Source organism: Pelodiscus sinensis, chromosome 9 (assembly GCF_049634645.1).
Source record: "Pelodiscus sinensis isolate JC-2024 chromosome 9, ASM4963464v1, whole genome shotgun sequence".
Taxonomy (NCBI): Eukaryota; Metazoa; Chordata; order Testudines; family Trionychidae; genus Pelodiscus; species Pelodiscus sinensis.
Window position 1 is genome coordinate 7,662,689 of NC_134719.1, and position 26,051 is coordinate 7,688,739.

Here is a 26,051-nt window from a genome sequence, read left to right on the forward strand (position 1 = left end):
TGTCTCTGTCTCTAGCATAATATTTTAGCTAGCTAGCTAGCTAGACAAAGAAACTTTTATGCCTTCTTAGGTTTGTGTCTAGCACAGCCATTACTATGGTGTGTTTTGTACCTGGGGTTACTGCCTTGCTAGTCAGCAGAGTGGAAATCCACTTCTTGGTAATGTAGTCTTTTAAGTGTTCATGGATTGATGTAGAGAATAGTACAGTCAATAGGACACCCCTTTTCACTGTTATACCTTAACACAGGTATAATCTTTTGGGGAAGGAGGGGGGAAATCACAGGATAAAGCATGGCTTGGAGCATCTGATCAAGGAGAAATTGGCTTGCTGGTTATGAGCTTTCTTGTCCTTCAGATGAAACTTGAAAGAACTAGTAGTATATTAAACAGAAAAAGCCAAAGGAAAATGGGGTGTAGTATGGTATGATCAAAAAGCTGATAAAACTCATAGATAGAGAGTAACCTGACTTCACCATGCAAGCATAGCAAAATGAAAGAAAGGGTAATTGAAGAAGAATGAGGTTTGCTTTGGGGACACTGGAGCCCGACCTTGGATCCCTTTGTTCTAAAGGATTCAGTGTAAAGAACTTTCAGTGTCTGTAGCCACATGTCATTCTGGGAGAACTATGTTAGATTCTAGAGCAGACTAGCCTTTGTTATAGGTTTCCTAACACAGAACCAGTTCAGTTTGGTTGCAGTCTGTTGGTTCATTTTGCTATGTTGTATTCTTAGCTGTGGCTTCTCTCCTAAACCTCAATTCCAGTAAAATCAAGGCTGTGTTCTCCATTTTTGACCTTAGTGGCATAAAAGACAGAAGGCAATTTTCAGTGAAAACAGTCTAAATAACAAAGATAATTCAGACTCTGTTTTCCACAAATGAAGTATATTGCCGTGGTGAAAAGAGTAACTACTCTTGATTTAGATGCAGGTAGGTCACCCTTGTGACCATGTCACCCATTATAACTTCTAAGCCATTCCTTCTTGCATAATGTACAAAACCTTAGAAATGTTCAGAAAGTTGTTTCATGATGGAGTCTAATTGGATATTTGTAGAGTACTAAAAATAGAACACATAAATCGGGACTTTAGAGTAATGTAGACACTCTTTGTGACCCCATAAAAAAGTGAAGAAGTTGCAGGTGGATATTAATATCCTGCATACTGGAAGCACGGAAAGGCAAGAAAAGAGATTATTTGAGGTTTAAGTGGCATATAACAGCAGTAGTCACACCCTGCTTTGGAAGAAAACAAAGGCTTTTTCTTTTGTCAGACATAGTCTAGGCTGTAATTTAACAGTAGGTTTCTGCGTGTCTTCAGAAATCGCTGAAGAGATGACATAGCACATGTAGTGCATGGGTAAAAAGCTAAGCTAGTGGTCCTTCCCCCGCCCCCCGCCATCTCTGGCAGTGGGGCTGTTGATAGCACTGGAGGGTTCTGACAAGTTGTGCAGTTGTATAGCTGGTGCAGGGTCTTGTATTACTCTGCAAACTCTCTATGGAGAGAGGTAGAAGCCATATGGACTGCATGATATACCTGTTTAGTCTCCTGTATGTAGGTGCAGGATATGTATCCTATCCTTAGTTTATCATCTGTTGTGTAATATGTTGACTAATGGCGAAGTTGACTAAAGTCTCAGCTTGACAAAGCCCTGGCTGGGATGATTTAGTTGTGGTTGATCCTGCTTTGGGCAGGGGGCTGGACTCGATGACCTCCTGAGGTCTCTTCCAGCCCTTTGGTTCTATGATTCTAAGGTAGTTAAAATATTTTTAATCTTCTTTCCATCATCTTTAAACAGGCAGAATACTTGTAGAAGCCAGAATCCTTTGGGAATTAGAGAAAATGAAATGCATAGATAGGAGCAAATGTCACGTTTTCAGAGTTAAAGAGCAAGATTGGGCCCTTTGTTTTGTTTGCCATTGGTTTCATATTTGGAAGAGTTGGAAGGAAGAGTACTCTCATGATTAAGACACTAGACTGAAATGAAGGAGTTCTGGATTCCGTTCCCACCTCTGACACACAATCTGTTTATGATCTTGGACAAGTCATTTAATAATCTCTGTCTGCTTTCGTTTCCCTGTCTGCAAAATGGAGGGATTTTTAAAAATTTCACTCCTACACTACTTATATGTTTAGGGCAGGGGATAGTTTCTCCCTGTTTGGACATAGCCTAGTATGATAAGGCTGTGATAACAGATTCTTGGGAACTAGTGTCATATAAATAGTATTACTAATAAATTTTACTTTCTTTGCACTGGTGGGATCACCATAAATTTTGGAAATATAAAAATAAACAGCAAATGCATCTCAGTGTATCATTTGAATATTACAACCATTTACATCCTAAGCAAGTTTAGTTGGTTAGAAAGAAGAAAATTATTTTATTTAAAATGAAGCTTTGCTTTTTAAAATTTATGAATTAGATTTTGTCAATTAGCATGTCTTGTGTACTCAGTAAAACTATGGCATCCAGTAATTCTGAACTTGCTGAAAGATCTGAATGCTATTTTAAAACCACTGCTCTGTATTCTGAAAGCAAGCTTTTTATCATGAAACTAAGGTTTTGTCATGTGAAATAAAATGTTGGTAACAATAACTTCCAATTTAATTTATTTTCTTTGCCATACAAATTCTTTCAGCTTGCATGAGTATATGAAATATTAAATACCACTTTTAAAGGAAGTGGGGGAACATAAAGCATGTAAAAATGGGGGGATGTCAACATGCAAGAGAGTTAGATAATTATTTATTTCTGGGCTATTCCTTGAGGCAGAATTGCTCTGTAGCTTACTTTTCCTCTTTTATTTCATGTTCATGATGTATTTAGTAAATAAACAATAGCAAATCTAGTTGTGTAGTATGTAAGCTTTAGTAAAAAGGTAATTGACAGTGAAATTTGATAGTTGTGTTTTAGAGAGGAAAATGTGTGTTCAAGATCCACAAAGATGTTTTCCTTGTTCCTTTTAAGGCTAGTTGTGAGTGGACTGTGCGTCTACATCCAAGGGATAAAATGTGGCCTTTAATTCTGACTTTTGCCAGTCTGTGCTTTAGAAAAAAACAAATACTTTTAATTGCTCTTACTATTTTGGTCTCGCCTGAAGGATTTTGAGCCATGTGCTGTACAAAGACATAGACAGACAAGTCTTGGCCCAGTGAAGCTTACAATCTAAGGTTTCATTCCTGCAAAGCAGTGCTGGGCAACCTGCGGCCATCAGGGTTGCAAGCGTGGCCCACAAGACATTTTATTCACTGTTGCTCACACACAGGGTTGCCAGATTCCAGTGTTTTTCATGCGTGTAGTTTTATTCCTATCAGTATTACTAAAGTGACACATGTGAACTGAGGTGCATACTGATTGCACACCACGATGACCATGAGAGCCATGTGCTTCCTCTGCCTGTAATCAGAGTACTTCTTCGGATCAGTCAGGGCGCCCCACAAATTCTAAATACGCAAGTACAGTCAGTAAAACTACCCTATCCCAGGAAACCATCTTGGTTATGACATTCTTGTGGTCCAGTAAGATGGCGGGCCACTCATGCAGCCGACTCACTAGTCTAAGTTGCCCATCACTGCTGCACATACTTAATGCACCTGCTTGCTTTTACTAATATGAATAGTCCCATTGAAATTCATGGAGCTATTTAGGGCAGTGTAGTTAAGCATGTATTAAGTGTGTTTGGCCCTGATACCGTGCATACTTATGTATACTTTAACTTTACACTTGTGAGTAGCCCATTTGGCTTCAGTGGGGATACTTATCTAAAGTTAAGCACATGCTTGTTTGCTGGTTTGGGGAATAAGGCTTGTGTCCTGAAAGCAGCTAAACCCTTTGGATCTTTGCATCTGGGGAAAGCTTCTTGAAAGATCTTGAGTTGTACAGTGCAGAAATCCTTGCCGTCAACACTATTGGTATACTGGGAATTAATAATAAAAAATGGTTTTCTGATAAAGACTTGTCTACATGGCACCACCGACTGAGCTATAGGGTTATGAATTGCAGAGCACTATAAAGTGTTGTACTTTAACTGCCCCATGTGGACCCTGCTGAAGTGAACAAAAAAGGTGCTTAGTTCACACTGATGTAGCCCCATGTCAAACAGATTTCCTTTGGAGCCTCTGCTAGCCTTTTATTTAAATGTGGCAATTGGACCTCCACCATAGTACCATTTATTTTCACATGTAAAGCAAATAACTTTCAATGCTAATTAAAGTGATCTCTTATTTTATCTAAGAGTTTTGCATTATTTATCTAAATTCTCTTTTATGGATGAGAGTTCTGAGTTTGTTCATTAATGAACACTTAGAAATAATATAAAATTAGACCTTATGAATTCTTTATGAGAGAAAATTTACCAGGATCATTTTTCCTGGCATTTAGGTTCTGTGTACAATTTATTATACATGGATAATATATTTGACTTCTCAGTCCTCGAAATAATCTGTCTGTGAATGCTATAATCATATTTCTCAGAATTTTCCCCAGATGTTGCTTTCTTAGGAAAAGTCTATATATGGAATCTTTGTAAAACACTGTTCTTTGGCTTTTATAAACAGATATTTAGTTTTCGATGCTCTGTTTATTACTGTATCTTTTGCTGTGTTCAGCAAATTCCCAGAATGTTACCTATATAAAGGGGGGGTGCACATGTAATTCAGATAAGAGTGGGTTTTTAAGGAAATTATTTGTTTCTATAAAGAGTTTTCACTCTTCTCACTTCAACACATGGACTCTTTTTGAGACTGTAGAGAACAAATTTTGTACATATAAAATATATATTTACATTTATTGAGCCATTGGCTATTGTTTATGCATGCAGTAGGAAGATAAGCCTGCCTTAAAGGATTTGTGGGTAGTTTTCTAAATGATTCATTAACTGTTCTTTGTAATGGTAGATGAATGCTACATATTTACTGTACTAACAACTAAAAATTTATGTCAGTTATCAGTATCTTATTTAAGCATTATAATATTTTTATTTACATTTTACATGCAGGTATTCTTTGCATTATTGTTGAAACTAATGTTTTATCAGGAAGATTAAATCTTCTATACTAGAAATATTTATATGAAAATTCATAAGAATTATTTCTTAAATATTATTTTGAATGTAGGAGCTGCTGTGGTGGATTTTTGTTGACGTTCTTTGCGGGGGGTTTATACCATGCTTTGTGATGAGCTGTGCTTTGCAAAACACTAGCAAAACTTATGCGGTCTTTCTAAGCAACAAAGTATTTCTTTGTGCAACCTGTCAAATTAAAATACCCTGTAGTTTGCTGATGTATTACCCTAGTGAGAAAAGGAGTACACCAAGAAATAATTTTAGAAACTGGGGGTCTGATGAAACACATCTTGAATTGAGGCGAAGGCTTGCCTTCATTGGAAATAGATTATTATTTCATGTCTATCAAACTTGAAATTCTGTTTTGGTCACATGGAAGATTAAAACAAATCAAATTAACTTTTGCTTGTGCTTGCATAGGTAATATTCAAATTAATCTTGGCTTCTAAATGACAAATGTATACAGTAGCTATAATTAAACTTTTTCTAGGCTATTGTGCACATATAGAATTATAATAATTGACATCACTAGTATTGTTTTCCATACCACAAGACTACAGCAAAAAGTGCCCTAGTTGAATAAATTAGAGACCAAGGATATAGGATCATTTCACAGTTAAACAAAACAAAACCAACCAGGATTCATCTATTGTGAAGGACACTTCATCTTGAACTGTAACCAACAGCTTTTTAAAAGACGCCTTCATAGATTTTTTTTAAGGCACATATTTGTTAATCTGTGTATGAAGAATGATGTTGTTAGAGGTGGCTCAGAGTGCCAGTTCCTTAAAAAAAATCCTTCATAATATCTGTAATATCTGTATATGTGCGTATATATAGATATTATGGGAAATTGCTCTTGCAGCATAACATTTTAGGACAAGCAACATCTGTCTATATTGCATTAAATAAATTAGTCTACAGAAACATTGGAAACGTTGACCTAGGTGGCTCATGCTTTAAACAACTATGTAAAACACTGTTTCAGGGAAAGTGTATGTGGGGGAGGGGAACTTTGAGGTTAAGTGACTTGTATTTTTTGCATTGATTTGGTCAATATTTGTTTAGACCTTTTGATCTGTTAAGATGAATGTTTGGTTCCTCTGTCTGCAAGACATTTGTGGAAATGAGCTACATCTCCTTAGTGATTCTTCCCTAGTAAGAGAGATGAGTTTGGTAAAAGATAATAATGAAAGGACCTTTATAGTAATTCAAACACTGTGAAACAAAAAGTTTGTCCAGGAAATTATGGGAGATGCTTTTCAAAAATGTTGATGTGGTGAATAATAACTCAACATATTTTTTTTCATTGAGAATAGGGAGAAGAAATAAGTGGTTTGATTAACATCATTTTTAAATAATGTATTTGTTCTCAAGTAATGCAGACTAGGTTCCAACAACATTTTGATGTTGAAGAGATAGTAAGCTACTACACCTACCTTGGGACACACAGAACTAACCCGCAATATGTCTGAGTTTAGAAGTGCGATGATGGGGATGTCTGAAAAGGAGTATTAAGAGTGTTATTTTTGTTCTCATACATAATTTAATTTTTTAAATGGCTTGTCAGCAAATATAGCCTAAGTAAACATTATCCCTTCATGCCAATAAGAACTTGGAGTGCTTTCTCTGATGCAGAACTGCTTTTATACACAAGTCCTCAGAAATCTCTTCTACACGAAGGAAAGACTTAAATAATTTAGTGAAAATCATTGTGTCGCAGATGTTTGTTATGAACTTTTCATAACTTTGGTAATATTTTTGAGTTCCCATCACTTTTTTTTCTTTTTCTCTACATGAGAGAACAAGAAGACCGTTACTTTTAAAAACTCACATCATCACAGTAATTCAGTAGAAAGCAAATCTTGGGCCTGACTTTTCTTTTACACTGGTGAAAATGAGACATTTTTTTGGAGGTTAATGGAGTCGAACCAGAGAAGTGAGAAGAGAATAAGGCCCTAAGATGTCACAGTAATAAATGCTGAGATATCGACAGTGAGGAAAACATCTTAAAGAAAATGTATTTGCTCAAATGCAAAACGTTATAATTATCATTAATACAAACAAAAATTGCAATATAGAAATTAAATTTAAGTCTTAAGGGTGACCTATACATTTGCTTGGCATTGAAGATAAACTTCCAAAAAACATAGTACCTTATGTGAAATTTTTAACCACTAGAATAGCAAGCACTGGATTTTATCTTTTATGGATTTTAAAATCAAAGACCAAGGAGTGAATGTTTAACAAGAGCAGCTAGCAGGCTTTTTGCTTCTGTTACTAGTAATACAATGTCAGCTTTTATTTCTCAATGTACTGCTTTGAGACCCATTAACTTCACTAGTAAAGGATCAAGTCTTAAAACATTTATTCTTACATTTCAGCTAATTTTTTTTAATTGAACCTTTATTATAGTGGTTCATATTTCCGTAAAGGGTTTTTGTTAACCATGCCCACTCAGAACAACCGGTCTCTAAATTTATTTTGTTAATTTTCAGTTGTGAACTGGATAAAATACTGGGTTTTGAATCTTTTGGTTGAGGCAAGCATTTGTAACTGCACAAATCTATTATAACCACTGTTAGAATGTAGAATGTAGAAATGAACCAGCCAAAATGCAGAAGTTATAGAAGTTCATAAAGACAAGCATGTAAAATGGTCATAGTTTATCAAAAGAGGATGATTTTAATTCATTACTATTTGGGGATGATTAAAATGGAGTTAAAATGGTCACATTGGACCTAATCCTGCAGAGTTTCTTCATCTCCCTTAGGCATGAGTCAGAGTAAAGTTTACTCATCACTTCAGTAGAAAATGCCAGTAGAAAATATGAACCAAGATTTCATTATATTAAATCAATTTTATGCAGTTGTGTGAATACGACATAAAAGAGAGAATTTTGCTCAATTGAACTGTAACTCCCAAAACACATTTGTTCACCAGAGCGAGAGAGAACCACATCCACAATAGACTACTAGCAAAGCTTACTGAGTCTGGAATAAGTACTGGATTTAAGGTTAGGGAGGTACAGAAATTGAGGACAGTACGTGTTCCCTTCACTCTAAATCTTTTAATAGCATGTATAAGGGCATGTCTACACAAGGAAATAATTTCAAAATAAGTACAATCAAAATAATGCCCGAAATAACAAAAATCGAAATAGCGCGTCCCCACTATGGGAGAGCATCAAAATAACTCAGAATTATTTTGAAATCGTGTGTCCATTCTGATTGGAGCCTGCTTTGGATTTAGAACCCCCACAAGCACTCCGGAGAGGGGACCAAGGGGGGGGTACTTCTGTGGCTGCTTGGTCACGCAAATTGAGACACATGGTTTCAGGAGCTCCTCTGTATGTCTGCGTCTCACATGCCGCTCCTACACTGCCTCCCCCGTCACAGGACACCACACCAATGCAGTGTGCTCTGGTTGCCCTTACAGACGCCACAGCACTGACATCATGGACCCGGAGCTGCTGCAAAGCAGTGCCATGCTCACAGGCCTCGTGCTGAGCCTCATGGCAGAGTACTTCCAAATCGCCTGCATGCTGCTCCAGCAGGACGACGACCAGCCCCAACTGGAGGACTTCTACACCCAGGTTTTGGCGCTCCTGCTGTTACAAATACCCCTTATCCCGTGGACACCCTGGAACACAGTTTCTGGCAGAGGGAAACCTGTTCAGACTAGTGGGACTGCACCATCCTGCAGTGATGGGATAACCAGCAGTGGCTCGAGAATTTCCGTATGTGGAAGGCCACCTTCCTGGAGCTCTGCAGATGGCTCGCCCTTGCCCTCAAGTGACAGGACACCTGACTGCGACCCGCCATTCCCTTGCAGAAGCACATCGCCATTTCCCTATGGAATCTCGCCACACAGGACAGCTACCGTTCTGTTGGGAACCAGTTCATCGTGGGGAAATCTACAGACGGGGCCTTGCTCCTGCAGGCATCCAACTCTATCAACACCATGCTGCTACGGGAGGGTCATCTCTCTGGACAGCCTCGACACCATCATGGATGGCTTTGCTGCCATGGGCTTCCCCAACTGCAGGGGACCATAGATGCACTCCTATCCCAATCCTAGCCCCTGACCACCATGCCTCGGCCTATATAAACAGGAGGGGGTACTTTTAGATGGTTTTGCAAGCCCTGGTGGACCACAAGGGCCTTTTCACGGACATCAACATCGGGAGGTTGGGGAAGGCACGTGTGACGCTCGCATATTCTGGAACTCCTGCCTGTTCCAGAAGCTGCACGCTGGCACTTTTTCCCCCGACTACACCATCAGGGTTGGGGACATGTGGACATGACAATGTGCATCCTGGGTGACACAACCTACCCCTTGTTCCCCTGGCTGAAGCCCTACACAGGCAGCCTGGACCCTACCAAGAAGCATTTCAATGCCAGTCTCAGCTAGTGCTGCGTGGTCAGGGAATGTGCATGCGGCAACTTGAAGGGGAGGTTCCAGGAGTCTCCTCGCCCACCTGGGTCTCACTGAGCACAACATCCCCTGCTGTGGGCTCCACAACCTTTTTGAGAGCAAGGGGGAGACGTTCCTGCCAGGGAGGGGGCAGAGGCTGAATGGCTGGCCGGGGCTTACGAGCAGCTGAACACCATTGCAGTTCGAGCACATCAAGGGGCTCTGCTTATTTGGGAGGCCTTGAGGGAGAGTTTCAGGCAACGCCAGCTATGAGCTTCTTACCCAGGCCTCTCCGCAAGTGGTCCCTGCAGTGCTGCTACATGCCTTTCCTCTCCCAGCCTCTCCCTTGCCTTGCTCTGCCTCTCTTTCTACCTTCCCCCCTGCCCTGCAGAGCAAAGAATAAAGCCTTTTGTTTATGATGATGAAAAAACAAGACTTTATTTGGGGGATATAAAATGGCAGAGGGGGAGGCTGGGTAAAGAACCTGGAATGCGGAAGGAGGGGGAAGGGGCTCAGGAATGAGGCTGGGAGTGCAGGCACTTGCCAGCAGATGTACAGACGCCCCATGGGAGCATTGCTTCACCCATGTCCTGGGGACAAGCAGGCATGGGAAGGTGCGGTCCAGGCCAGGAACCTGCGGGCGGGAGCAGGGGACAGCACAGCTTGGCCTCCTTCTGTGTCCCGCACATACCGGGTCCAGCACTGGCAGGTGAGAACTTCTATTCCTGTCTGCTATGGAGGAGTGGGGGGGAGATGAGTGTGTGAGCAACAGAGGCAGCTGGCCGGAGAGAGTGCTACTGGGGTCCTTCTTTTTCCTCCCTTTGGCAGGTTCCCCTGCAGGGGATCGGTCTCCTTTGCATCACTGCGCTCGACTGGGAGCGGATGCTGCCCGAGTGTAGGCATGAGCCTGTACTGTGTGCGGCACTGCTGTATGGTTCCATGACCCCAGACTCCTCAGTGGTGGTTTGTTATAGGAAACCATGGAGTCTGGAGTAACGCAGTCCTCTCCAGGAACCTTGTGAGAACGATCAAAGGGTTCCTGTGTGAGAGCATGATGGAGCTGGGTGATCCAGACTAGCTCTCCATGTGCACTCAGATGCACAGGCTGTTGTGCGACCCCCAGGCCAAGTCGGCTGAGTGAGGAGTGCCCACCTGTCGCCTGCCCCCACGTGTGTATAGGGAAAGTTATAGAACTCACTTGAAGTGCCTTCCCCAACTTCGTCCAATCCCTGGAAGACATCCTGAGTTGGAGGACCGGCTCCAGGGTGAAGAGCAGCTCCTGGCTTGCAGGCATGGTCAACTGGCTGGCCACCTCTTGCTGCTCCTCCTCCTCATTCTGCTCCATAATCCCTCCCTCATGGAGTCTGATGCTGGGTGTGCCCTGGCCGAGACTTGACAACAGCGGGGGAGGGGGGTGACCACGTCCCCTCCTAGGATGGTGTCGAGCTGTTCGTAGTATCATCACGTGTGCGGGGCCACGGCAGAGTGTCCTCTCTACTCCCTGGTCTTATGATAGGTCTGCCTGAATTCCTTAATTTTCATGCAGACCTGGTTAAGGGTCCATGTCTGTCCCTTCTCAGCCAGGCTGGCAGCCATCCGGCTGTAGACCTCTGCTTTCTGCCTTGTAGTGCAGAGATCCTGGAGGTTGGTCTCCTCACCCCAGCCTTCGATGAGACCCAGGATCACTGCACCAGTTCAGGCCGGTGCTCGCTTGCATTCCTGGCCACTTGCAGCCGAGGGTGCTGGCTGCAGGAGTGCTAGCAGCCGTGTGGGGCTCAGAGGCAGCGCTGGGGACTGCCATTGCTCCTGGGATGGTGGCATGAGGCTGGTAAAGGTCTGCTCCTGCCACAGGCCCTTTTCCTGCAGCCTGCTACTTTAAAAGAGCCTAAAGAGAATGGGAGCAGGGGAGCTGGCAGGTGTGGCCAGAGCAGCCACAAGTGCAGCTGTGCGGCGCCTCTGGATGCCAATTATTTCAAAATAGCCACAGCTGAGCGTCCACGCTAATGCTCTTTCGAAAGAAGTGTTATTTCTCCTGGAAAGCAGGGGTACAGATTTTGAAACAATCAGCCCATTATTTTGAAATAACAGGATTGGTAGTGTGGATGCCCTGCTTGTTATTTCAAAATAGGGTAGACCGTGGCTAAGTGAATATGCATCTGAAATGAATATAGTCTGGATGACTCCCTTCTGACAACAAAAATGAATACATGACCCTAGGAGTAGAGACCGAAGCCTGAGCCTGCCCAAGCCCAGCTGTCCTGGGACAGGAAGCCAGAGCTGAAGCTCTCAGACATCTGCTTTGGCCCTGGGCAGCGATACTTGGATTTCCGCTTCAGCCTGGGGCTCGGCATATCTAATGCCAGCCCTGGCAACCCCACTGAAATGAAGTCCCAACCTACAGTTTGAAAACCATTGATTTAGAATGAAGTAGAGAACATATTTGTTGGTCAATGTCCAGAACAAGGGATGGACATTTTCTGTGTGGGTATCTAAAGATGTAGGCAGGTTTTGATCACATGATTTGGCTGTGGTGGTTCTGCCTGGAATCTGTTGATGTTTTTACAAAGTTATTGTTATGAAGCCATCACCTACCTACGTGCGCTGATTTTTACTTTCCAGATCATTCTGTTTCATGTATTTGCCATGTCTTTTTGTCATCCATACTGAAAGGTCTTCAGTCATTGAAAACTATTAACCAAAGTGGTTGTTTCTTGCTGCGCCAATTAATTTAAAAATAGCCAATCAAATTTGTTCATGTCTAATTATAAGCAAAGGGAATATTTGATAAGTGAGGTATCAGAAGCAATACTGAATTACATAAATTCACAACCATTTTGGTGTGTTTATTTCTAGTGCTTCTTTAGTTTAAATCATGTAGAATGCTTTAATCTGCCTGGCATCAGTCTAGTTTAGAATACTTTTTTCCCCCTCCAAAGTTTTGTAGGGAATTATTAAACCTGCCTTGTCACAATATGTACTTTACTGACTTTAAAAAAAGAAAGCAAAATTAAGTCTTAGGTAATTATTGTAATTATAGGATCAGATCGACAAGGGTTCAAACTGTATGGTATCTCAGTACTCTTAAGTCTCTCTTGGATTTTTCCTTTATCTCTAAATTTCCTTGTCCTGTGTTACTGGTAGTCTCTCATGCTTGGTAGTACTTTATATCACTGAATATCTTCTGCTCTCTTTCATAATCAGGGACCTTGACTACCTTGGGGATTTTCCATGATTACAGACATCTGCCTAGCTACACCAGTGCAGCCCCTCCCGTAGACAGAGAAAACCGCGGTTCGCACTGGTACAGTTTACCCCAGTCAAGATAGTGTCCCTCAGTGCACATGTAGGTTTTCCTCATCAATACTCATGAATGCACTGGTAGAGTTATACTGAAGTATGTAGTTAAAGTTCATCGTGGGGAAATCTACAGACAGGGCCATGCTCCTGCAGGTATCCAACTCTATCAACAATATGCTGCTCTAGTCCTTGGTCCTGCAAATGCGCATGCGCGCGCACACACACACACACACACTTCAGTTGTGTGATTAGTCCTACTGATAGCTCGGATGCATCGGTGTTTGCAATACTGGACTCTTATTCTGTAATAGAAAAGACCATTTGAATCTGGTTTTTAAAAAATTGTGGCTTTACATTTCAAGATGGAAAAGTGTTTTGATTTTTATCTGTATTCCTACTTTGTGAGCCATTTGAAAGCTCCGATAGAATCCAAAAGACACTTGGGAATTATAGCAAACACTAGAATACTCACATCCATGAAGTTTGAGGGTTCAGTGCCTTATTCTGTAAAGAGGAGATATTCCATTAGTGAAAAATATAACTGGAGAATACAGATAATCATTTCAGCCAGTGAATGGTGTGTCTCCTGGGATCAGGGTGTTATTACTTGAAGGCGATCCAAACAACAACTATTTGCAGATTAAATGCTCCCATTTAATTTGGTGTCATTGCACTTTGTGATACAGTTATTAAATAGGCAATATATTTTACCTTTTCTGTATAGACCTCTATATTTACCTCTTCTGCTTTAATGAAACTGTAATTTTAATCATGATTATTACCTTAAATTATAATTAAATTCATGCTTAAATATACATTTATGAAAATGGTTGTGCGATGAAAACAGAAATTAGCTTTGCATTAACCAAAAAAGGAGGATTTTTCACTGCTTCTTAGTATATGCTCACAGCCAAAGACTAGCATGACCTACTTTATAACAATAACAGCGGAATCAAGCACCCCCCCTTTTTTTAAGTGTCTGAATTGGCTGCGAAAGCTACCTACTTATTGGTGTGTTAGTATCTTTAAAATAGCAATTGAGTGTGAAACTTCAGGCAGTTTTTTTTTTTTTTAGATAATTAGCACCATGGAGCCTCAGGTGTCGAATGGCCCTACATCCAGTACGACCAATGGACCCTCCAGCAACAGTAGAAACTGTCCTTCCCCCATGCAGACAGGGGCTGCCACAGATGACAGTAAAACCAACCTCATAGTCAACTATTTACCCCAGAATATGACGCAGGAAGAATTCAGGAGTCTCTTTGGGAGCATTGGTGAAATAGAATCCTGCAAACTTGTGAGAGACAAAATTACAGGTATGTTCTTAAATATTTTTGACATTGGCTTAGATTCATGTTTCTACTTTACATAATCCTTTGGGCAACAAAACTTTGGTGTCTTTCAAATGTTCATAATTTTTTTTGTGTCGTGTCTAAGTGCATACAGTGGACAGCACAGTAATTACCTTTACTGACTATTCCCATAATGGAAAATATTGCCAATACCTGAGTCAGCTTCCTTCAGGCAGTAAACCTTCAGTGGTGACTACTGTGTATATATTCAGATTGCAGGAGAAACCAGTTCTGTTTCAAGCCACATAAAGAGCTGAAAAAAGAATAACAACTAGGATTTCTAAAAAATGTATAATGTTGTATTTATAAAACATGACTAAGAGGCCACTTTTGTATAGTTTCATAGCCCATTTGGTTCCATTCCCTTTCCCAGTTCTCCTTCATTTTTATTTATTTTCCCTAACTTGAAAAAGGATAGTCTAAATCTTTTGCTGTGTTTTTTTTTTTAATTATTATTATTGTGTTGTGTTTATGGTTGTGTTCTCCAATGCTTTTATCCAGTCTTAGCTCTTTTTCTTATGGAGTAAAATCTGATGATAGGTTTGCCTCCAGAAGATTCAGAAATACACCCTTTCGTTATAATCTAGATCTGTATCAAAGAGAAAACTGCATGTTCTCCCATAGGGAAGGCATGAATAGAAGAGGAAGGACTGTTGTATGCTCAAACTTTGCTGCAGAACTGCAATCATAGTTATACATTAGTGCACATCATTTATGTTTAAAAGGCAGTGGAATGAACCATCAGCCTTTATAGCTACTTAGGAAGATTACATGGCCTTTTACTCCCGTTCTAAAGGAAAAATGGATAAAATGTCCAGTGTTTGGTACATCACCGATATCATAGTTCATGACGTAGCATAAATACGTGGAAATTGCAGTCACTGTACAATATTGGAACCTAATGTTCCCTCATGCCCTGCTAGTAGCAGGGTATTGTCTACGTGAGGATCCGTGAATCTATGTGTGTGATACTGTGCCATTTGCAGGTTTAACAACTCCCTTTCTGACATATTGCATACCGCAGCCACGTCCGAGCCAGTTTCACATGTCTATCCATGTTTTAAGTAAACCAGCACAGGAACTGCCCCTAAGAAACTACAGAGACTCTTGCCACATTTCCTTAACCATACCAGAGAGGTTGAGGATCTTGGAAAAGGAAGGGTTCCCAAAATAACTGGGTCCTCCCACACAGAACATACTCATAGAGGGCTGTGGGTAGAGAGGGATGTAAAACCAGAGTGTGCATTTTGAAGAGAGAGAATTGTCTTGTGAATGAAGGATGAAGACAAACAGTGTTACTCTAACAATCACGTAGCCCTTGCATGGACAGTATTAGTGCAATACACTTAGTGCTTTTCAGTGTGAAATCATTCCTTTTATTTCCTTTTTCCCATTTAACATTGAGACACGTAATAAATGGAGGTAGCCCTGGAACAAATCACATTCTCAAAATGTTGTTCATCAGTACTCTCTTCTGCACATTGATTGTTACGTATTTACCTCAATGCTCCCTCACAGACAGCTTCAGGAGTGCAAGGGAGAAGAGGATTTTTGGGGACTTTTGTTTGGGCTTGTGCTTTATTTAGACTGTGAAATGCTCTAAGTATTTCTTAAGATTAGAGCTGCCTGCATAATATGGGACCTAACACTATATATTCCCTAGATATTTGCTAGCATGGTTCACAATTAGTGACAAAATTATTTTTTCTTTCCAGTCCAAAAAAAAAAATAAAAATCTGAGGAACTAAAATTACAGCACTGCGCACTGGGGTCCAGCTGCAGTGCCCAGCAGCTTTGCCACTTCTGTGCACACCGGGCTCCACTTGCAGCACCCAGCATCCCCACTGCCTCTGTGCTCCTATTCCTGTTGCTGGGCCAGGCCACCCCGCTGCCTCTGCATGCCAGGCTCCTGCTGTCCTACTACCACATGCGGGGCTTCCACTCCCCTACCAGGAACACCCACTGCCCTACCGGGAACACCCACTGCCCTGTCAGCCTGCAGGGCTCCCAGGCGCTAGTTCTCCACGGAGAGTCTCTGGTCAAGGGACATACGTGGTCCTGCTGGACCATGGATGTTGCCAGACCAGAGAGTCCCAGTTAAGAGAGTTTCAACCTGTATTATTTCTTTGGTGGGATGAAAACCCTGGATGTTGTCTTAGGCTTTACTTCATTTCCTGTATGTTCTGTATTCTCGTGGTTTCGTGCCGCCTCAAGGACTCTGTCTTATTAGTAGAAGTTTCAAGAAAATGCCTGTACTAGCTTTGGACATGCTTCTGGGTGGCTCTGCCGCTAGAAATTTTCTTTTACTATAAATTGGATCATTCTTTGTGATGGGATTCATGGGCAACCAGTTTTCCTAGAGTTAGATTGAAATAAAATTTTCAAAAGCATCTCAGTTGTTTACGGTCTCCATCCCATTCTCCAGAATGATTTATGCACTTAGGAGCCAAAGTCTCATGGAATTCAATAGGCTTCTGTGTTTGAAAATGGAACTTAGGACCCCAAATAATGTAAGCACCTTTGATATTTTTACACAAGATAATTTCTCTCCATTCCATTCCAAAGTCCCAATGATCTGAAGTTTGAGGAATAGATTTGGTTCTTTTGAGACTCAGTTTTTCACAATTACCATGTTCGGTTTCATTATGCTAATAGAAAACTCTAATGTGGGTTGTTGTTTTTTCCTGAGGTTTCATTTCCCCTTCAACTTGAGTTCACCATGCAGTGAAAACACCTGCCTCAACATCTCAGCCTAGTTCCCCTCCATCAGAAATGCCTCAGAGCAAACGGAATAGTACGGGCTTTTACCTGTCAATTGTAGCTACTGGTCTCTTCTTCCTATCTCTAGCATAGCTACCTGGAAAACCAGTCCATTCCTTCCCTCCACTTACTACAGTCACATATTCCCAAGCCCCTTAACCTAGAAGTTTGGGAGTAGCAGGGATTAGAATGTTAAATAAATACAAAAACAAAATTTATCCAACTGTCTACACTATGGGTGTTGGCCTCTGGTTGTGATACACAGTGCTAGACAAGCATGTCCCCCAAGAGGTTCACCAACACACAGTGTTGTCATTTTCATCATGATGAGCATAAACAAGTAAAAAGACAAGACTGTATTCATACAGTAGACTCAGTTAACAAGTTTGATTGGCTCTTGGCCATGTATTCAGTAGTGAAATGCAAGTGGATAAAAATCAAGGCTGAAATATGTTTCAAGTTTGTTATATGAACATTCTTTGTAGGAGTGAGAGCTTGTCAGAATGACTGCCTTTTAAATGATTATCTGCTTTATTTTATTATTGACATCAGGCAACATAATTTTTTGAAGATGTACTGCAGAATAAATTTAACTACCGTGCACATTAAATTCTCTTGACATGCTTGTGGACTTAAGCAAAGCTCTGAAACAGTTTATGTTCAATATGCCTGTGGATTTTTGCACATTTTTATTCAGAAAATCCATTTTTTGTAGTGGATAGTTCTTTGTTTTTTCAGTGAATAAGTAACATAAAATATATACAAGGTGTACAATAAAAAGCAGGGACTGAGAAGTGAGCCATTTTTAACAAACTGGAGCACTTTCTGTGAAGGATGTTGAACTCCTTCATATATAATTGCTTTTTCCATCTTGCTAGTAAAATAAAGTAAATTGATTATAAAGTAAAAGCAAATGTGAATTAAAGTTGTGCTTAAGGGGTTTTTTAATAAGTGCTTTCAGAAAAATAAAAGGGCATATTTCAAATGTGATCTAAAATTGTTAGTTTGGCAAAATCATATGAAATCGCAGAGGAGAGTGAACATTTAGCGAGGCAAATAAAAGATACTGTTTTCCCCATGTTGTTAAGGAAATGCACAGATTTTAGTAAGATATTATTTATTCTCCCAAAATATTTTACAAGGTGTTCAAAGCTAAACAAAATCTGTTAAACATACAGGGTCCCCTTGAGAGAATTTATAATCAAGACTGTTGTGCCATTATTTTAATAGCGATTAAACAGTTACTGATGATCTGTTCAGTCTTCATACAGGCCTTTCCAGAGCAGTCATAAGATGTTTAAGAAAACTAATTCATGATGATACCACTTGCTTAGGAAAGACACATGTTTAAACAAGCGTGCGCCTTTATTACTGAAAAAATGCTAATTTGGTGGTACGCTGAACTCCATTGAACAGGAATGACAGATTCCAAGACAGCCTCTAATTTGGTATTCAAAACCAAAATTGTGAACTTCAGTTTTGTTTGGTAGCTTTTCTGAATAGGCAGGATATACAGCAGCTTTTCAAAAAGATGCTAATGATTTGAAAGTGGAGGTATAACTCAAGCATACAATTTAATTACGGGGGAGAGGTTCAACTGAAAAATGTACTTCAGTTGCAGACAATTTAAGGAAAAGACACAGGGAAAAAGAAAGGCCACAGATATTTGCCATCATTGGCAGGGAGTTTTAATAAAAGCAGAACTTGTGGTTATAAAGTGTGCTTATTAAATTCTTCATTTGCACTACCTAATTAATTCCAGCATTTTAAATTAACAGTGAAACTGGTCCCTGCTGTACCATTTCATAGCTACAGCATATTTCGTCCAGCAATCCAGTAGTTCAGGTTTAATCAGCTGCTCTCCAGAAGTGAAAAAGAAGGAACTTGAGTGAGGAAACTAAATAGCACAAACATTTTAGAACAGCAGCGTATGAAATAGATTGCCAACTTAGAAACAAAGCAGGTTTTAGACAATTCAGATCATGTAGGCATTACAGTTGCTGTTATAAATATTATAGAACAATGTGGGAGTAGCAAACTCTTGTAATAAATTTTATACCTTTCCAGAAGGCTAGTGTACATAGACTCAGTCTGTGGAAAATAAGGGCATATCATGGAATACCAACAACAAAATTTAGAATAATCAAAAATCTTTTATGATGCTGAATGTGCGGTTGGTGATAGTGATATCATCAGCCAATGATTTGTAGTGACAGTCAGATTAAGACAAGGATGTTCCCACTATTGTTTGCACTGGTCATTAACTGCATCTTGAGGAAAATAACCACAGAAAGCAACCAAGGAATTTTATGGACAAATGCTAAGGTGCAATTGGAGTACCTTGTTTTTGCTGATGACTTTGTTCTGCTCAGTTCAGCACTTTATTTTCAGGAAGAACTCCCCCTCTCTCCCAGCTTTTTGTAGAAGTGTAAAACAAATCATTTTGTTCATCAGCAAGGGAAGGATAAACTACATAGCTCTCAACATTCCAAAAGCAGCCATCTGGAGAGATGGTGAAACACTGGAAGAAATAAGTCATTTTACTTATCTGGGGACCAAGATGTGCTATATTAGTCACACCATTCTAGATGGTCAGCAACAAATAACAAAAGCCGCAAACAACTTTCATAAACTTGAAAAGATTTGGAAAAATAGCATGATCTGCCCTGGAACAAAAATAAAAATATTTAATACTGGCATCGTTACTGTCCTTCTCTGTAGAGCAGACTCAGGAAATACACAACTACAATAGATAAAATTCATTCATTGCACAATAAATGCCAGCAATAGATTTTCAAAATCTATTGGAAAGGTTTTATTGCGATATCAGAAAGTCTAAGTGTCAACTTAAATTATAAAATACAGAAAAAAAGACTATGATGAACATGTTTAGAACACTGTAGAAGAATGATACCAATGTGACTTCCATGTTATGTGATAACATAGACACCAACTGGAAAGAGAAAATGGTGGTGGCCAAGAGAAACATTATATATCACAATAGCGAACAAATTTAAATCTATCAATATGACACTCAGAAGCTTGTACCAAACCAACACCAGTCCAAAAAAAATGATGGAAACTGGTGGATACCATATGCATGTATTTAGAGGGTGGGAGGATAAAGAAAGAAGGGAAAAAAGAAAGAAGTATATGAAAGGATATGGCTTTTCGGGGAAAGGTTACTGCTGTAGATAATTTTGGGACTCCATTTTTAAAAATTAGGCTAAATTACATTAAATTGTAGGTTTATATTTTTCTTTGTTCTGTCTCCAAATGAAGTCAAAGCACAATCAGGCCCTGAACTTCAAAGGGGATTTTGAAGGGCCAGTGTTAACCAGTCTATGTCCTAACATTAACACTGTTTGTTTGAGGAAATGTCCAGTCTTTGTAGCACCCTAAAGAAAAATCTTATTTGAGGCAACCTAAATTGATTGTTACTGCTGACTCATATAACGTTTGCTTATTTAAGAAAAAAATCTCAAACTTGAAAAGATTTGGAATCTTTAGAATCTTCTGTATATGCCCAATAGGCCTTCTCCTTGCAGTGCCAAATTGGAAGTTGAATTTTGGGCCAAAGCGCTCTGAGTCTTTTGTAAACTATATTTCTGGCATTGTTGAATTTGAAATGTCTCTACAAATGAGCAACAAAAGTGTTTTCCACGGTATAGGTTTGTTTAGCTAAAATTTAATCATGATCCAGATACAATGGTATTCTACTTCATGTGCTATTGGATTGCTGTGTGTAAAACATGCAGCAGCAGCAGACAGAGTTGGAGGAATAATCCTTGTTTGTGTCTTCAAATCAGATATCCAGTCAGCAGTAACCCAGTTAGGGAAGTTCATCCTCCTCCTGACACCTCACTCTCTCACCAGTTTTTTTAATTTGTACTCAACTCTGAATGAAGTAGAAAGATTGCCACGTCATTGCCTGACATTATTAATATGCACCAAAGGTAGAAACTGTGATCTCCTTAGTGTTGCTGTAAGAGTTCAGTCCAGGAAGAGCCTCAACCATTGACCATTGCAGAATAAAATGAAAAGAGAATATGTGCCAGCCATTGGGTGAAAGCACTGAAGTGGATCTTGATCTGCATACAGAGAGTCTCTAGTTATTGGTTGTACTGTCTGCTATCCTAGCTGGAAATTTTTGGCCTTAAAATTAGAGATGTGAATGGTTAACTGGCTACAGGCAGGGGGCTGCTCCAACCCTCCGGTGCCGGAACAGCCTCCGCCTGCTCACGTTTAATCGGTTAACCAGTTAAGCATTATGTTTAACTGGTTAACTAATTAAACAGGCGTTTACAGCCCTACTTAAAATCTGCTCTCTTCTTTTCTCATCTTCCACAACATGGAGGAGAAGAAAGAAGCACAAGTCTTTGATCAGATTATCTGGAAGCAGTGCAGCAGCGACATTCTGTACAGTGTCATTGTAGGGTATAGAAGTAAGCTTTGTTGCAAGCAATACTTCTGCTGCATTCTAGGTCTCTCCCATAGGCACTGAAATGAGTAACCTGAAAATAAAGCATGCATTAAAAGCCCTTAAGACAAGGCGAAGATGGGGCTGGTCTTATTAAGAGGATTACTCTGTAGATAAGCAGTGGTGGCCATTTCTTTTTCTGGCCACCTATTTTCTAGTGATTCGCCAGCATATACAGGAGGAGCATAGTGTGCTGTTGAGGGGTAAAGGGGGAGCCAGATTTTATTTAAGGACTACTCTCTAGTCTGGCACCCTAGGGACCTGACTGGTGCTGAACCAAAGAATTTTCCAAACCACAGAAGATCGGTATTGTCTAGCAGCATTACCAGGATTTCCACTGCTAACTGGACATTAGGGATCAGTTCCACTGCTAATATGACATTAGGGATCAGTTCGAGCTAAATAACAGCACAGAACACTGAGAGCTGGGACTGGTGGCTGTAAAAAACTTTATGGGACCGCAGGAAACTTGGCCACACCCAGGATAAGTGGATATCTGGCTAAAACGCCGGACCGGAGAGTGCTGGTTTAGAGAGGTTCAAACTGTAGTAGTTTTGGATGCTTCCGTTTTTTGATGTGTAACTGGTGATGCCTTAATGGGTATTGGTTTTTAGAGGGGATGATAGACACTTTCTGAAATTTGGGAACCTTCAGAGTTTGAGCACCCAAAACCACTAATTACTTCCGAAAGCCATAACTAAAGGAGTCCTGATGCCACACGCAGAAACCATTAGTTGGTGTTAAATTGCAACAGAGAGCCTAGGATGCAGAAAGAAGGAAAACCAGATATAGAAGTGTTACATAATGGTGATTCTTTTCCAGAGGTGAGCTATAACAAGCAAGTGATAATAAGGAGACTGTACGAGGTCATTTCCTTGTAAGCATTCTTCTTCCAGCTTCCCCTGCCCACCTACAGTAGAGAATGTTCAAACTTTAAGTGCCGTAATTGGAGGGTTTAAATGGTAGCGTAGGTTGGCAAGTGGACACAAGGCGCATATTGAGAACAAGAAAATTTGAGAAAGTTAAAACGAAATCACACCCCAAAATGTAAAGCTATAAAGCAATAACAAAAGTAGTATTTAAAGTTATGGAATGAAAGATCTTTTGGATAGTAGAGTGCTTGCAGACAGAAAATGATATCATGGTGAATTACATACTTAGAATAATATTGCTAGGAAGAGGTAACAGGAACTTTTTTGTTTTATTCATGGAAAAATTCATTACTTTATATTGAAGCCTTGATTTTTGTGAAGAAAGCACTCACAGATATTTAGACGTGTATTTATATAGACTGGTAAAATATGCTTATCACAGAGAAAGATATTTCTCTTTATTGAGGAGGAAGGAGATTGTAACATTATTGAAGTCTGAATCTTGTGTGTTTCTGCCTGCTCCTGTTTATTTCGGGTCTGATTCCAGGAGCTGCAGGTAGAATACTTATTACTCCTGGGGGAATTCGGGATCACTACACAATTAATATTCTGCTCAGAATTATGGCAGTGCCTAGTTTTCCAGATCAAAACGTGTGTGTTACTGGACCCAGTGAGCTGCACCCTGCAGGGAGAGGCAGGAGCAACAGCTGGGAGCTACAGGGTGGAGCTACTGCTTTCAGGGAGTGGAGATTTAGAATAGAGAGGCATGACACATGCTGTTCTGAGATCAGATTACTTTTAATTTATGCCCCTCCAATATCAGCACATACTGGTTGTCTCTGCACGGTGTGAGAGTACCTTTCAGCTAGGCTCTGTGCAGGAGAGATTGCCAGTACCCTCAAATATCCCCCTCCTGCAGGTACCCCTTCCCCCCAATGAATACTTTCCCTACCCCAGCAGTGCTTTGTATTTGAAAAATTGAAATGTGGTAACACTACAAGGGCAGTGTGGAAACACAAAATTGACTAAAAGACCAGAGAGTCAGAGTTTTTCCACAAGATATGCCCAGCTGGCATCTGTGACACACCCAGATGGAAGTAACTAGCAGAAGCATAACAGAAAAAGGAACTGCATTGTTATAGGATTTCTTTAAGTCTGCTTCCGGGAGAATTTTGTTGTAGTTATTGTTGCTGTTGTCTCTATTGCTAGACATACTTGGTGACTGGTATTTTGAAATAAATTGCCAAAATAATTGAAACTGGCATATTTTGTATTATTTTGGCAAATAAAATATGCAGAAATTTTAATTTTTTGGCACAGAATTCCTCGAGGAGTAACTTATTGATTACAAGTTATGCAAGCACAGAGTTTGAAGTGTTGTACACTTTATTTAAATTTCCTCAAGAGCCCTTTTAAAAAAAGACTGTCCCAAATGTTTAATCCTGAAAGAAATGAGATTTATGAGCCAGATACAGATAGTTCAGTACTGTGCTTCATAATCAGGTTTATTTATCTGATCCTAAACAACTGAAACCCTAATTTGTATATACACTATTTTAAGACTTTCTATAGCTAAAACAGAGGAAGGTTTTTATAAAGGTTCTTCAATTTTGAGATTACCAGTTGCAGCAATATATTCCCTATTTTAAATGGATTAAGTAGATGAGATTATACTACGTAGGGATTATATTAGATAAGATTTTAAAAAATTGTTTAGAAAGGATAGAAATGCTCATGCTTCTTGGCATAAGCCAGCTTCTGACAGGATTTATGATGGAAATTCAATTAAGGTTATTCCATTTTCGTTCATTATGGGTTTGTTTTTTTGCTTTTCTTTCCCCACCTTTTTTCAGAAGCATCTGATTTGGCCACTGTTGAGAGACAGGATATTGATTTGGACAGACCATTAATCTAATTCAGTATGGTAATGGATAGATTCCAGGACGACTCAATATAGTTCACAATATCTCAAAACCAGTGGTCTTTCAAAAGAGAAGAAACTTTGTGCCACCACCGTGGGAATTGATTACATAATTAGCTAACAATTCTAAAATAATGGCTTGCTTGGGCTTTTTGGGTTTTTTTGGGTTTTTTTAAGGTCAAATTAAGTTCTTCCCAAATGGGCCAGAGTACAATTCCGTTGAAAAATGTAACATTTCATTTTTCTGTATGTGGCTTTGTTGAAGACACAGTACTGTGGCTTGATTAATATTTGTTGAAATAGAAGAACTTCGTTATTGTGGTGAGCAGCGTGACTACTCTGCCAGAGTCGGTTTATCCGGAAACAAATCCTGAATTAAGTGTATTAGCTCAGTTTTGATGAGGTGACTGGTAGGTTAGTCTTGTCACTATGGCTATTTCTCTAAATGTTAGTTTTGTGTTTGTCAGCAGTTGAAATGCAGAGAAGGAAACAGTGATCAGAAAGAATGCATAAAAACTGCAGCTAAACGCAGACGTGCCCAGAAGGACAAAAAAAACCTAGGTTGAAGTATAAAATATTATCTCTTGGAACTGAACAATGAAAATAATTACAATGGATCAAATGGAGTTCAGAACATGCTCTATTTTTTGTTCTAAACCCTCTTTTTCTGAAGGTAATTCGTAAAACACAAATTCTGTAGTAGTATGTCTAAATATTAAAATGTTACAACGGATATGTAACATATTAATAGTGGAGATATGTGTTGGATTATCCATTGTCTCTAAAAACAGCATTATTTTTAAATAGCTAAATATGGCGTGCTGAATGTTACTGGCAACCTTCTTTTAGATATGTTCTTAATTTAGTGCCCTATTTATTTCCATTGTATATCAGTATTTTCCCAAGTGCACTCTGTCCTTGAGCATAGATAAACAGAGTCTCACTGCTGCATATCCAAGAAAATCCCCAAATATTGATTATCTAAATAAACGTTTGCATTAAGTATCTAAAGTGTATTCATTAGCTTTGAAGGGAAAAATAGCAATCAGCTTCATAGTGCTGAATTTCTAAAATATATTTGGTAGGCTTGATGTCTCTTCTGAAGGCAGAGGAAATTCGGTCACATTTGCATCCGTCATTTTCTTTATCGCCTCACTGCAGTCGTCTTATGCATATTCTACACAGGCGAACAAAAGAATTTTGATTTGTTGACTATAGGTGGAAAAAAGCTATGGCTTTATATTTGAAAAGAGATGTTGGGGCAAATGGGTAGGAAATAGGAAAGCCTGACACTTGTGCCATGAAAGACCTTCCTAATTAACTTTGGCAGGTTCAACCTGAGATTGTTTTGAAGTGTTTTAAATGCCTATAATGCACAAACACCTTATTCTTTACGTTATAACTGTTTGGTTTGAGTAAATAATTCTGACTGCCCATCAGCTGTTATTAGGAAGGGTTAGCAGGAATAGTGTACATCGACAACTAAGTACAGACCTGTGCCTCTGAAATCATGCTTCCCAGGTGTGATGAGAAGGTGCTTAATGGGTTTTCGGTTGTATCTTCTGAATGAAATAAATCTGTGTCTTATGGCCCTCCTAAAATAGGATATGCAGAATTATATGGCTTAATCTATCAGGAAACAAAAGGTCCACTGTCTTCTCTCCAGTATTTTGTTCCTTTGCATGGGCCTTCCATGCCTAGTTTTGTTTCGTTTTTCTCTTCTTCCTAATCCTTCCCCTTTCCTTCCCTTGTAGGCCCAAAATTCAGGATAGAAAGACAAGGGCAGAGAAAAGGAAAGGGACTGAAAAGTTTCCCAAGCAAGCAGTGGAGCTGCAGTCTTTCTTTTGAATCCCCTGCTTCCAAATGAGACTTGGGTTTATGGGGAAGGTGCAG

At 39.8% G+C, this 26,051-nt stretch overlaps 1 protein-coding gene across 7 annotated transcripts in view; it reads left to right on the top strand.

Moving 5' to 3' along the window:
• Window positions 1-26,051, top strand: part of ELAVL4 (ELAV like RNA binding protein 4) — a 122,773-nt gene that overhangs the window by 50,899 nt on the left and 45,823 nt on the right. For all 7 annotated transcript variants that reach the window (XM_014575183.3, XM_075935951.1, XM_014575177.3 and 4 more), the window contains exon 2: window positions 13,849-14,089. In XM_014575183.3, the coding sequence (XP_014430669.1) occupies window positions 13,861-14,089 (229 nt within the window). In that variant the 5' untranslated portion in view covers window positions 13,849-13,860. The remainder of the gene's footprint in view (window positions 1-13,848; window positions 14,090-26,051) is intronic.